The following is a 13705-nucleotide window of genomic DNA, read 5'->3' on the forward strand; positions in this document are numbered from 1 at the left end:
TTTTTGTTTTGATTAGTCCATTTTGATTTTCTTTTCAGTCAAATTGTCTGTAAGTATTGGTGTGTTTTCAGTCTTCGGCTGCTTTCGGGTGTGTTCGGCTGCTAAGCGCGTATTTGCAACACAGTTTTGTTCTGTGGCTTTGAATAGAAATTTTAAAAATCAAGTTTTTAAATCAACTATAGCAATTTGAGTAATAAAAAATCATAGGCATTTGTAGAAAACAATTTTCTTCAACGATTGCACCCATTTTTAAAATAATTTGTACGTGGAGTACATATGTGAAATACGGGATTGTCCGCATCGGGAAAATCTCCGGTTACATCCGGATCTGTATTTTCCACAACGTTACTCTCGAATGTTAAACTACCGCCAAAAGAGCTGCGACGAGCGAACCGAAATGGCCGACACTGAGCGTGTAACTGACAAGCTGTGGGAGCGTGAGTAAGATGGAGAACGAGAGCGAAAGAGACCAACTCTTTATGACATATAAACGAGGGGTAATTGGATGTAGAAGTCTTAATGCAATATGTAACTTATTAGCGACGAATCCAATCCTTACATTCCCCTTCTTCTCCGTAAAAAAAAAATTTTTTTTTCGTTCCTTACCAAGGGGCTGAAAGAGAAGGAAATTTTTGAACTGACATTTCAGTACCGTACTGACGTTTTGGTACCAAAATGCCATTGAAATCAAAGGGGAACTGACGTTCTGGTTCCAAAAAGTCGGTACGGTCCGTTTGTATGTGATTTGACAGTTGCTTCAGTCCTTTGTTCCTTACAGCACAGAAGGTAATACATGCTTATTTTTAAAGCTAGTAAATGGTAGTATTGAACTGATTTACAATATTCCCACAAAATGTTTATCTCCAGTTTTTTTCATCCAAAACTGATTGCTGAGCGAGAACAGCGACACTCACCTTAAATCCTTATATAATAATAAGTACGCCAAAGAGACACACCTACAATCAGATGTTTTATACTTTTCCCTACTATTGTTGTTATTGTCAAATCAGGTAGTTAAAGACTTTGCATTAAGCACCAATTCAGTTTATTGTTGCCAAATCCAGGAACGACATGTACCACCAATTGGAAATCATTTTTTTTGCCATTGAACGGAGCTAACATAACTTTACGTAACGCTTTCTCTGTGCAACCTTCTCAGGGCTTTTAAATCTAGGGGTGGAACAACTTTGACACAAAGTAGGCGCGGTGAAGAAGTGGGCACGGAAGGCAAAATTTTGACAGCCTATTACATTGTTTACGTTTTTTGTCAAAGAAAAGCAATGAAAAGTATGACCGAAACAGTCGTGCTTTGGTGGTGGTGTTTTATATGACGTCACCATCAACTTGAATTTAAATCTTTTGTTTTTGTTTTAGAGTGGCAAACAACAGTGGCTGTTTTTCAATCTCCTCGAGCAAAAGCCGTGAAGCCGTGAAGTAGTACGGCTGGACGGATCGAACTAGCAGAACAAAAGGGTAAAGGGTTGGGAAAAACCTTTATCGCAGCGGTTGTGATGTACAATCTATACCGGTGGTATCCAACCGGGAAGGTTATCTTCATGGCACCGACTAGACCGCTGGTAAATCAGCAGATCGAAGCATGCTACAAGATCATGGGTATTCCCAAGGAAGATACCGCCGAAATGACGGGGAAACAGCTGAGGAAGAACCGCTCCGAGCTGTGGCAAACTAAACGGGTGTTCTATGTTACACCACAGGTGATGACGATTTTTTTCCTTTAAATTTTAACATATCTGATAATTTTACGTAATTTGTTTTTTCCAGGTCATCTTAGCGGATATCAATTCTCCGGAACAAAACTTCCCCACCGATAGTATCAAACTGGTAGTGATCGATGAGGCCCACAAAGCTAAAGGTCGATACGCTTACACCGAGGTCATTAAAGCAATATCGGCTACCAATAAGCAGTTTCGTGTGCTAGCCTTGTCAGCAACACCAGGCCGTACCTTGGAGGATGTGGCCGAGGTTCTACGAAATCTGCTAATATCACACATCGAAGTTCGATGGGAAAATTCTATTGATGTTTCGCCGTACACATTTAAGAAGAACATTCGAACCGTCGTCATACCACTTGGTCCCACACTGAGTCAGATTCAGATACTGAACGTTTTATGAAGCCAGCCATAAAAGTTTTTTTGACAAACCAGAATGAAACATACAATGACCAAAACAGTTTCGTTATTGAATCCTTATCTTCTGCTAACCATTTTTTTTTTTTAATTATTTTTTGAAGGTGCTATAGAGATGAAAAAATGTCAGAATCAAGCAGAAATAATCTATAATTTAGAATATTTTCTTGTCAGGTCATAGACAATTTTGTTTTGAATTTTCCTAATATTTCGTTTGAACTTCCTTTTTGTTTGTTATATCTTCTGTAGTCGAAAAAACTGACCACAATACAAATTCAAAGTTCAGGCGATCCTCTCCGTACTACTAGGCAAAAGCTTCAGATGCCTCTCGTTGGTTTTCCTTTTCAGATGGAATTACCATATTTATAACACCATATCAGGCTACTATTTACTTTATTTTCATGATGTTAAAACATTATTAGGATACTGTTTATTCGAAAAATCTATGTTGTCCGGTCATAGGCGGTGTCCGGCCATAGACGAGTTCCCCCTACACCTATAAAAATAATATTTGGCGGCATTTCTATTCTTGGTAAATCTCTAGCCTTCGCCCGCCTGATATCGAAATTCATTGAGGACTAATTACTAATTCATTTCGGTGTAACATGTGTTTCAAGCGACAGTTCGATTTGACTCCTAACGTGTGGGTGCTGTAGCCTTGAATATCAAGCTCTCCTGATTCGATAGGTGTTCCGTGCAGGGCCACTGTTGTCAAGACATTTGGCTGCAGCATCACCGTTTGTGGGAATGCCTCGAAAAATACCCCTGTTGTTAGTAACCGGATGTCAGTTACCTGAAGCTCGAAGGGCAGCGGGTTGGTCAGTTTCAAGTTCACCTCGCACACATCGTGCTGAATCCAGTTGAACGATATTTTACTATCGTCCTTCGGCTGGCGGCGATCCATCGAACTGAAGTGGATTGGCGTGAAAAGGAACGGTCCACTATCGGCTTTGGCAACAACAATCTAGGCAAAGAACATGTAGGAATAGTAGAGAAAATTATTATTAGATGCCATATCAATTATTGTTCTCATCAGACTGATGCATTGCGTAGGGATATGGAAAATACTAACCTTGAGCGGTTTCATGTGCGACGGCAAATCTTTTACCAACAGTTGACTGCACAAGGGTAGATCTGTCAGATTCGCGGGCGGTATGATGGTTCCATTTTCCAATACCAACGGAACCGGTGCACCCTCGCACTGCGAGCTGAGATTTTGGAGCTGTAGTACCATTTCTTTTTGATCGTGTGCGTTCAAATGTTGCCACATCGTTTGCAGCAGGAATGTCATGTGCCGTGTAGCTAACGCCGATTGTCCCAGCCGCCTGGCCGTTCCCATCAGCTGTTGGAGAAGATCGATCTGTAAAACCGGCCAGCCGATGTTGCTCTCGAGTACCTGTTGTGGTACAAGAACGAGCTTGTGCCCTGGGAAACTTTCCAGCATGAGTCGATAACTTTGGCCCCAGTCAGGGTTGGTGTTACTAACGGCAACGTGTCGCCAGGCAGCAAGTCGTTGGCAGAATGCGGCTTTTCTGTTGTAGCCTATTTTCTGGTACAGATATGTGAGTACTGTAAAACCGGCCAGCCGATGTTGCTCTCGAGTACCTGTTGTGGTACAAGAACGAGCTTGTGCCCTGGGAAACTTTCCAGCATGATTCGATAACTTTGGCCCCAGTCAGGGTTGGTGTTACTAACGGCAACGTGTCGCCAGGCAGCAAGTCGTTGGCAGAATGCGGCTTTTCTGTTGTAGCCTATTTTCTGGTACAGATCTGTGAGTACTTCAAACCGCCGAACCCGCTGTTGTTCGATCATGTTGAGGTTAATGTAAAGTACGTTTTGAAGGAACATTGCTACGTCCAAGTTTTTTCCCTGTTCAATACAGATTCCGGCTGCTTTCAGAGCAGCTTCTGTTTCGATACTACCTGCGCTACGATACTTGCTGTAATTAATAATCGCTTCTCGATAACGGGCTGGAATTTCCTCCGGTTGGAGAATGTTCGGAGGGAACTTCTGGGTAGTAGTTGATTTGTTAACCAGCGTTCCAGAATCGGTGAGCGAAGAACTTCCACTGGCCGTGCTGCCACCTGATCCAGATGAAAATGTTATCTGATAGAAGAAGCTGGCGAGTTAGAAGAAGCGGAGGTTTTGTCCGGAATCGATGCCGTTAATCACCATATCGGTTTTTTTCTGCCGTAGATTGTTACATTCAGCTCGGTTTGGTTGTCGAATTTGCCAACTGTTATCAAACCCAGCAGTCTCCGATGCGGCTGGAAATCACCCCAATCATTATTTTCCACTGGATGGTCTCTAATATATCGGACCCAAATATCTCGAGTTATTCCTGAAGAATCTGAAATTACAATGAATGATGTCAATTTTAATCAAGCAAAATTTACAACAGGGCAATTTATTTACCAGGAATTTTGACGTTGTTCAGTCGCTGAATTCGTTCGAAAACACGCTGCAGAGATCGCGGCTTCAGTGGACCGATTCCGCGTACAAGGATTAGCAGACAACCGTGATGATAGTGATGCTGCTCGTAGTCTGGAAGCGCCATTATCGGGTCACCTGGTCCTTGCGATAACATGTAACTTACAGACGATCTCATTTAGTGGCCAATTTTCTTCATTCGGTCCAGTTCGTTTTTGCTCCCTGCTTCGATAACCTTTTATACTTCAAACGGAGAACTTTCTCCCCCAATCCCGGGAAAGGAATTTTCTTGCCAGCAGGTCTACACTGATTTGACACATCATCTTTTGTCGTCGACTCTTTTTTATGATTATTTTTCGCGATACGCCTCCCTTTTCTTCGTGCGTGCCACACACAGCTACCGTGATACCTGTGCGCTTGATGCACTTTGATCCGTTCTTGTTGTGTAAACAATGTCACAGCATGGCTGAGTGGGCTCTTTGACATTTTACACCACCCTAATCTAACAGCCCTGCAACCTTCTGTCACTGATCAGATGCGTTACATAAACAACAAATGTTCAAAACAAAATCAAAAATATTCACAAGAAACCCAAGAAACACTTTCCCTGGTACTGTTTTGTGCAAGACTGCCAAATCCGATGCAGGATTCTGATTTTAGGGTTTCTGCAAGACTTCGTATCAGGTAAGCCGCTATACATGCTTATTGAAAACTGTTTAAGAAGTTTTCCCTTGCTTTTTATTTACAAAAGGACGGTGGTTGTTCAGGGAAAGTGAGCCCAACCACTTTAACCAACATAAGCTGAGAGTACGACGCGACGGTTAGGAGGGATTTATGCTGTGCTACCCGATAGCCTCTAGGACCGTATCAAAAGTGGTATGCTTGAGGCAGCACCGTGACAGTGCATCACCTGTGTGAATTTTGTCGATGTCTGTCGGGACTGTTTACCTTCCCTATGATCTATCCAATAACGGCACTTGCCAATTCGAGCTTTTGTCAACACTGACTTTTGCCGAGATAGCTACTATGCGACTGAATGCATTCATGATGACATATATCTATAAGATACCAACACTGGTAAGAGCTCTTAAAATTACCACACCGAGGATCATGCATGTCTTACGGCATTCGCTTACGGACCGCTGTCCTTGTCCACAGCTCAACTCATAAACTGGAACCCAGCCTGCATGTATAGACTGCTCCCCGCTTATTGGATGCAGGAATGTGAATTGGCTCCTCTTTGCCTCGCGCCCCCGTTCGTTACTTCTAAGCACAAATAACAATGCTGAACTATACGAAATCGAAAAGTCCATCGACCAGGAAACATTATTGCTATTGAATGAGCAGAATTTGGAGGATCAGAAGCGATACCTGACACCTAAAAAAAAGTCGACCCGAGGTGGGTTAGGACTTGAACGACACTACGGTAGTTGCACTACAAGTGGTTCTTGTTGCGGCAGTGGGTGCCCAGGATGCATCGAGCCATTACGGTAAACCGAAATACGTCGAAAAATGCTAGTTTCTTACTGCTGACGAAAATGTTAATGAAGGTTTGATTAAATCCAAACTTTGCGTACTCTGTTTCGGATTTTCGTTGCAGGTTCAACGGGATCTGCTTTAGGAGGTTTAATGCACTTCCAACAATTTTGGCCAATTTTAATCAGTGAGTTGCTGCACAAATGACCAAATTGAAGCTACTCTAAGAAGTCCGCGGAAAGGATACAAAGTCAGTCAAAATTATACTATTTATTGTTTTCTAGGATCTTAACATTCTCGTGTTATTCATCCTCAGCCCTCATAATTATACCATTTTTCTTTCGCCTGTATAAAATTTCTAAATAAATGGTCGCAATTAACGGCATTTTCCCGCTTTCTAGACATCGCGATCAAGATGGTGGTTTTTGCGACCTGGACAGGATCTTTGTTTGGCTTCCTCTTATGGGGCGGTGAACGCTCTATGCACCATCGGTACTGAGAAAGCATTCGACGCCAACAACAGACGAACGTAGAAAAAGTTAGGCAGTTCAAGAGCCGGATGGTGCGTCATGCATGCACGTTGAAGGCCAGCTAGATATGCGAGGGGCTCATGTGTGCTCTCTTTGGCTTACTTAGCGGCTCAGACGACTGATATTGAGTCTAACCTTTCCGATGGCATGGCTCACTGGATGGCGGAATGTCAAACGTACAAAGGTAGTTTTGATGGGGTGCCATATTTGGAAGCCCACAGCCAGAGGTTACTTGTGCAGCTGCCGCTTGGGCTATACTGGGTTGAGAGGACACTGCTTCGACGGGCAACCAACCAAGACGAACCAATAAACTGCAATACGGCTGGTTCTCTTTCTGACAGGGAGCCTTAATTCCAATCATCCAAAATTTGATTGCGAAAGAACAGAACGACTGGAAGTAACTAATTCGACTTGTTCGATACTGCACATGCTACACAAAACGCTTTGTGCTGTAGCAATTGCTCAGCATTGTGAGACTGTTCACCAGGCATTGGTTTGGGCCGTCAAAATAATGAACTTCGTCGGGATGATCCAGAGCATGAAATCCCCTAGACAGCGGTGATCGATGCCTATTATAATTATTATTATCATTTTTTTTTTTTGCAACATGGATTAATGGAAGCCAACGCAGAGAACAACACAGGAGTTGCTACAAACGGGCAATGGGGCAAAGGAACAAATGTCTCTGCAGGTGGACGTAGAAATGAAATATGTTTTCGTATTGTTAAGGATTCTAAGCTAATAAATCGTGTTTTTATCGGGACACTCGGCACACGATGAACTGATGTATCGAATTTCTGTTGTTATCTACAAATAAATGTCCTCGTGATGTAGGATGATTTTTCTGCGGTCACCTAAGACAAAGATCTGCTTTAATTCGGAAGTCTGAGTGACTGTCAGCTCTGATCTATCAAATCTTGCGCAACCGTACCTTTTCTGACAAAAACTAGATGCAGCTGCTGGCGTATTGACCGTTACATTTGGCTGGAAGCGTCATCTCAGAGAGCATAAAATCTTTAGCAAAACAAAACATAGCTAGAACGTTTTCGATAAACGTTATCATTGAGGCGGTCCAGAATCAGAAATAGTGCTGTAAGCCAACGATCTCCTACGGTAAAGATATCAACGTTTTTGGCACGTTGAAACGTTGAAGACCCCAATAGAAACAATAAGCCATCCATTTTAATGTTGCTAAGGTAGGTTCCAATCATTTCTGGAATAACTGTTTCGATTAAATTAAAGTTTAACTGGCGCTGATTACCTTTAAATAATTATTTCTGTCCACTGACTTTCTTTCAAAAATATAACTGTTAATTTTTATATCATTTCAATGACCCACTTGCTGATGTTCTTGCCTGAACATTCTCGATTTCTGGGTTGCGTGTAAAGCTTATCATACAAATTCTCAATAGAGACATGACCAAAGCTGTTGGCTGAAAGTATTGAAATGCTGGCGTTTTCTCCTGTTTTAAATCCAGCGCTTTTTCTGTTCAAATGTTGGCGTTACGGATTCAAAGCTGGAGTTTCCGCCTTTCTCAGAGCTGTAGTTCCCGCCTCCCTCAGGGCTGGCGTTTCCGCCTTTCTCAATGCTGGCGTTTCCACATGTTTTAAAGCTGGTATTTTCCTTCTCTCTCAGTGCTGGCGTTTTAGCCTTTCTCAATCATGGCGTTTACGCCTTTCTCAGAGCTGGCGTTTCAGTCTGTTTGAATGATGGCGTTTCTGCCTGTTTGAAAGCTGGCGTTTCCACCCCTCTCAATGCTGGCGTTTCCGCCTTTCTCAATGCTGGCGTTTCCGCCTTTTTTGTTGCTGGCGTTTCCGCCTGTTTCAAAGCTGGCGTTTCTGCCTTTTTATTGCTGGCGCGTTTCCGCCTATTTCAAGCAGACGTTTCCTCTTTTTCCATTGCTGGCGTTTTCGCCTGTTTCAAAGCTGGCGTGCCCGCCTTCGTCAGTGCTGGCGTTTCCGCCCCTCTCAATGCTGGCGTTTCCGCTTTTTTTTGTTGCTGGCGTTTTCGCCTGTTTCAAAGCTGGCGCGCCCGCCTTCGTCAGTGCTGGCGTTTCCGCCCCTCTCAATGCTGGCGTTTCCGCCTTTTTTGTTGCTGGCGTTTCCGCCTGTTTCAAAGCTGGCGTTTCCGCCTATTTCAAAGCTGGCGTTTCCGCCTCTCTCAGTGCTGGCGTTTTCGCCTTCGTCAGTGCTGGCGTTTCCGCCCCTCTCAATGCTGGCGTTTCCGCCTGTTTCAAAGCTGGCGTTTCCGCCTATTTCAAAGCTGGCGTTTCCGCCTCTCTCAGTGCTGGCGTTTCCGCCTTTTTCATTGCTGGCGTTTTCGCCTGTTTCAGTGCTGGCGTCTCCGCCTGTTTTAAAGCTGGCGTTTCGGCCTGTTCAAAGCTGGCGTTTTCGCCTATTCGAATGCTGGCGTTCCGCCTGTTTTAATGCTATCGTTTAAAGTCTTAGGTTAAGTGGGTCTTGGGAATTGTCGGGTTAAAAAGCATCGTTTAACAAAACTTGAGCTGGCGGTTTTTTCGCCTGGCTAAAATAACTTTGGTGCGTTTGCGTCCCCCTTTGACTCGACCTTCTGCTTGCGGGCGTCTTTGCTAACCTCTCAACTACACAATCTCGCCTTTCCTGTCTGAACAAAACCGACTGCACCTCATGCAAAACGAAAATCCAGCTGTCGACCCACGCCGCACTCTGGGTTCTTGTCTAGTCCAAAGGCTCAACCCGTTCTATCAGGCCCAAAATCGAGCTGGCGTTACTCACCTTATACTTTTTTTGGACCACATTCATCGAACAGACGCCATTTTCTTTGCACTTGATGCAACCGGAGATTTTCCCTAGATCTTTCCCCAACAAAATTTTCTGGGCTCCTGGCAGGATCGCCAATGTGAAATACGGGATTGTCCACATCGGGAAAATCTCCGGTTACATCCGGATCTGTATTTTCCACAACGTTACTCTCGAATGTTAAACTACCGCCAAAAGAGCTGCGACGAGCGAACCGAAATGGCCGACACTGAGCGTGTAACTGACAAGCTGTGGGAGCGTGAGTAAGATGGAGAACGAGAGCGAAAGAGACCAACTCTTTATGACATATAAACGAGGGGTAATTGGATGTAGAAGTCTTAATGCAATATGTAACTTATTAGCGACGAATCCAATCCTTACAACATAGAAAATCAGCGATTCGCTTAGGCGGCGCATAATAGGGCATGTTCCCCTAATAGTGATTTATGCATGGTTTTGTGCTAAAAAGTACGAATATTATGATTGAAAGTACTTGTGGCTGCTTTCAAGCCGATAAATTGGCTAAAATATACATAACTTATTCGGTGAGTGATGCAAAAGGCGAGCAGTCATTCTGGATTTCAAAAAGGTGATCACATTTTGGTGAATAGACAAAATAAGAAAACGAGAGGGCCAATAATCCAATTTATACATTTTTAAGGTACCAATGATGGAAAACCTATAGGGTAAAAGAACTACTTATTGAACAGGTACCAGATATTAAACACTCGTTAAATATTAACCAATTAAAACAATAATATGCAGTAGAAAAATTAATTTATATTTTGTGTGCCACTGTTGAAGCATTTTCTACCTCTGTTCACATTTTTATCAAGAATTTCGGAATCTTAAAGCAACAATCCCCGGAACTAGAATGTGTTATCAAATTTTGGCTTGATTTTTCGACTGGATGAAGAAAACAGCCTTTTTTGATTGGAAGAAAAAATGGATTAAAGACAAATAAACGTCTAAGATAATAATATGAGTGTTTTCAACTAAGTCTTTTTCAATGATTTTTGGATGAGTGGCAGTCTTTTCTTATCCCTATTTTCTTAAAATTTAACGAATTAAAGTGTTCAATCATTGGATCACAGAAAACGCCAATGTTTCGATTAATGAACGTTCAATCTTGCAGTACTCGTTTTCGTAAAGAAATGCATGTACCAGTTATTGAACAAACATCGGTTGGTGTTTGGAAATATAAACAAACTGTTTCTTGGTTGCTAGCTCAACCAAAATCGCTCCTGCAAGGCAAACTATTAAGCGAAATACCCCTAAATATATACTATGACTTTCAATGTTTACGTGTTCAGTAATTAGAACATGGCCTGTTCAATATTTGAAATATTGTGTTCAATCGTTGGGACAAAAGTAGTTTTAAATAAAAAGGCTTAAATGATAGTTTCAAAACATATTTCCGCGAAATAAATATATCGATTCGAAGCTGAGAAACATGCGTAAGCTACACTATCAAAAAAAATTTCCCAAAAAAACCTTTCGTTATTATTTATTGGCCACAATCACAAATGCGTTGAATCCCAAAGATGGTGTTTAATATATAGCGTTTTTACCAGGGGGGTGACAATCTGGTTCTTCTTGCGAACAAGAATCTTTTTCTTTTTTTCTATCAATCGGGAGAAACGTTTATGGTGTTTTCCTCTCAAAGCAGTACAGAGTTGAAAAAGTTAAAATTTCAACCAATGAGGAACCAGACTGATTGTTGTGTTAGTGTACAATCATTCATAATTCTCTAGGATTTGATATCTAGTCCGGTTCCTTGACAGCAAAATGTCATGGGCCCACAAAATCGTGGGTCCGTAATTTTGATGGTTGTCAAAATCAATGACAAAGGATAGGGATGTATCCCCCTGGTTTCTACCTATTTACCTCTCACGAAATAAAATTCTACAAATTCTTAAGAAGTTTAGGTACTAAGTGAGAAAAATGATTAGATAGAGGTAATTGATTATATTTTCTCAAACTTTGAATGCGTTTTTCTAAAAACAGAGGTCTTGGGCCCTTTCCAAAAATCGATACTGAAATTTAATTTAATAGCTTCAGATAACCTTTCTTCAGAGTTCTTTTAGTTTCTCATTTTGTTTTGAGGACTATTTGGGGTGTTTAATGGAGCAAAAACATCAGCCAAACCAACACGCGGTCAGAGCACGCCTCGGAAGGTGAAAGTAACCTTTGTTAGTCAAGAAGAAAGATCATTTATCAGGTCAGTTGAAAAAAGGATAACAAATATTTGTTTCTGTACTGCAGTTGACTGAGTCTATTTCTTCCGTTACTAAGTATTTTATTAGGCAAAAAAATTATTAGCTGTTGAATACAATTATTATGGAGTTGAGTCATTGAAAATTAAACATTTCAACTGACATAACTGATTTTGCCTATCGAAGCTGCTTGAAAAGTATTGAACCATTAATGCTTGAAAAATAGCCATAATGGCAGTTTTAAGGGTTAAGTCGTTTTATGAGTTTTCGGAGTTTCGGCAAATTTACTTATGTTAACGTTACTTAAAAAATTTGCAAAAATTCATGAATGAGTTTTTCAACAAAACAAAGAATTTTAGACCTCAGCGTTTGAGAAATTCAAAAATGAACCCAAATCGACTCAGTCTAGTGTTGCAGGTTATTGAAACAGCTGAGAAAATGCGATCCTCACCAGATTCTGTATGACACAGAAGTAGTAACGTAAGAGATCTTGAAGCATTCGATTAATTTAAGATTGGATAGAGCAGGTTAAACACGAGACACACTTAAGTATTTCTTTAAAACTTTCCAACCTAAGCTTGAGATATTTTAGTTTCAAAGAATTAGAAAGTAGCTGAATATAATTTTTCTCCATCTGAGTAGTGATTGTTAAAGGAATAATTCATAAAATGAATCAAGACTTTGTGGTAATCCCCACAATAAAGTTTGAATTTTTAAAACTAACCTATCTCTTGTTGAACAGATCTTAACTTTTCCATATCCACCTTAAGACCCTGATCTCCATTACAACGCCACTGCTCGCTCACAGCCATCACCAGTTCGCAAACTTCCAAGAGCAATAGATCCAATATTATGACCCTTCCCAGAATGGCACTGGACGGGCAAGTGTGGGAGGGTTCGGCAATTGGAGCAAACAACCTGGCGGCTGCCAAAAAGTGCCGCATTTTAATGACGACCTATTCCATTTTACGGCCACTCCCCGGTATCGTTTATTCAATTATTAGACAGGCTACGTGAGGTAGTTGTGAGTTTGATTTTTCCCACCTTGGAGTTGCTGGAATTTGCAAGACGCTCGACTCGACGCAGAGCCATCGATGATGTTGCCATTTGAACTGTTTGCTTTTACGGCCTCCGGGGGAAATCGGCATTTGGGGGCTGTTGGGTTGGTATTTTTTTCTGGCTTCCCCACTTCGGTTGTTTATTAAGAAAGCATTGATTGCTAAAATTGTATCTTTAGGCTTTGGTTGGTTTTACAGAATCCACAGCTCAAATGAGAAAGATCTAGCTGTTGTGTGTTTTCGTAGACCTTACGGATGAATCAGGCACCTGAGGCATTTTAAAAAGTTTGAATTCCGCTAACATTTATCTGCCAAAATCGGCGAACTTTGCGAATGAACGAAAATAGCATCACAGGGATTTATTTCTGTTTTCGAAAACTTGATGCAACGTTTTCAAAGAGTGGAACACTGTAGGTAATTTCGTTATCGTTGCACAGCTAGTTAAACACTAGATTTTATGTTTAAGCAGTGTGAAAGTCATTTCAACAGAAATTTCTCGATATTTTTATTGTTGAGGCTTGGTCAAGTGACATAAAAATTTTAAAAATCGTCAAAAACGAGTTGTCTATGCCCAAGAGTTGCACACGCAAACTTGATGACGTGCCTAACGTTGTTCATTATTTTTTAAACCTTCTAAAGGCTCAGCAATCAAGTGAGAGAGCCTTATTAAATATGAGATCTTCTAGTTCAAATGCTATCCAATTTGGAGATCGTCATCACCCTCCCCAAGCGGGAAAATCCGTTAAAAAATATAAGAAAACGCTCTAACTTCATAAAATTTGGAACTTTTCATAGTTTGTATACCCTTTAATTTTCAAAATCATTCACTCCGTGGGAATGTTTCTCAAACAAATAACACCCAAGAATAACGTTGAACATATAAAAAGAAATGCAACAAAATCTTTTTTAATTATTTTTTCTTTTGCCCGTGAAACATGATTTAAGACAAAAATTGAAATCTTCGAAATAAAGACTATCAATTTTTTTGTCTTGTGATTACTTTTTAATAAATTTAAGTTCTAATGATTTTCTTACATTTTAAATTGCAAGTCCCGATTTTGACAGAAAGC

At 41.1% G+C, this 13705-nt stretch overlaps 1 protein-coding gene and 1 pseudogene across 3 annotated transcripts; one reads left to right on the top strand and one right to left on the bottom strand.

Moving 5' to 3' along the window:
• Positions 1 to 1166: 1166 nt before the first annotated feature.
• LOC129759075 (protein brunelleschi-like) lies at positions 1167 to 5012 on the bottom strand (annotated as a pseudogene).
• LOC129759074 (uncharacterized) lies at positions 1195 to 3362 on the top strand. 3 transcript variants are annotated; one of them, XM_055756489.1, is made up of 3 exons: positions 1204 to 1312; positions 1375 to 1715; positions 1783 to 3362. In XM_055756489.1, the coding sequence occupies exons 2-3, from the start codon at positions 1512 to 1514 to the stop codon at positions 2131 to 2133; spliced, it is 555 nt and encodes a 184-aa protein (XP_055612464.1). In that variant the 5' UTR covers positions 1204 to 1312; positions 1375 to 1511; the 3' UTR covers positions 2134 to 3362. The 3 variants fall into 3 exon arrangements, with proteins under 3 accessions (XP_055612462.1, XP_055612464.1, XP_055612463.1); XM_055756488.1 differs by having other exon boundaries at positions 1205 to 1315; XM_055756487.1 differs by having other exon boundaries at positions 1195 to 1715.
• Positions 5013 to 13705: the final 8693 nt, after the last annotated feature.

This window comes from Uranotaenia lowii, unplaced genomic scaffold, assembly GCF_029784155.1.
Source record: "Uranotaenia lowii strain MFRU-FL unplaced genomic scaffold, ASM2978415v1 HiC_scaffold_1000, whole genome shotgun sequence".
Classification (NCBI taxonomy): domain Eukaryota; kingdom Metazoa; phylum Arthropoda; class Insecta; order Diptera; family Culicidae; genus Uranotaenia; species Uranotaenia lowii.

What these genes read in the sequence shown, in the direction of transcription:
- LOC129759074 (XM_055756487.1), top strand. Translation starts at nt 1,512, where the DNA reads ATGTACAATCTATACCGGTGGTATCCAACCGGGAAGGTTATCTTCATG. An exon ending in TGTTCTATGTTACACCACAG is followed by an intron (nt 1,716 to 1,782) that starts GTGATGACGATT and finishes TGTTTTTTCCAG; the next exon opens with GTCATCTTAGCGGATATCAA.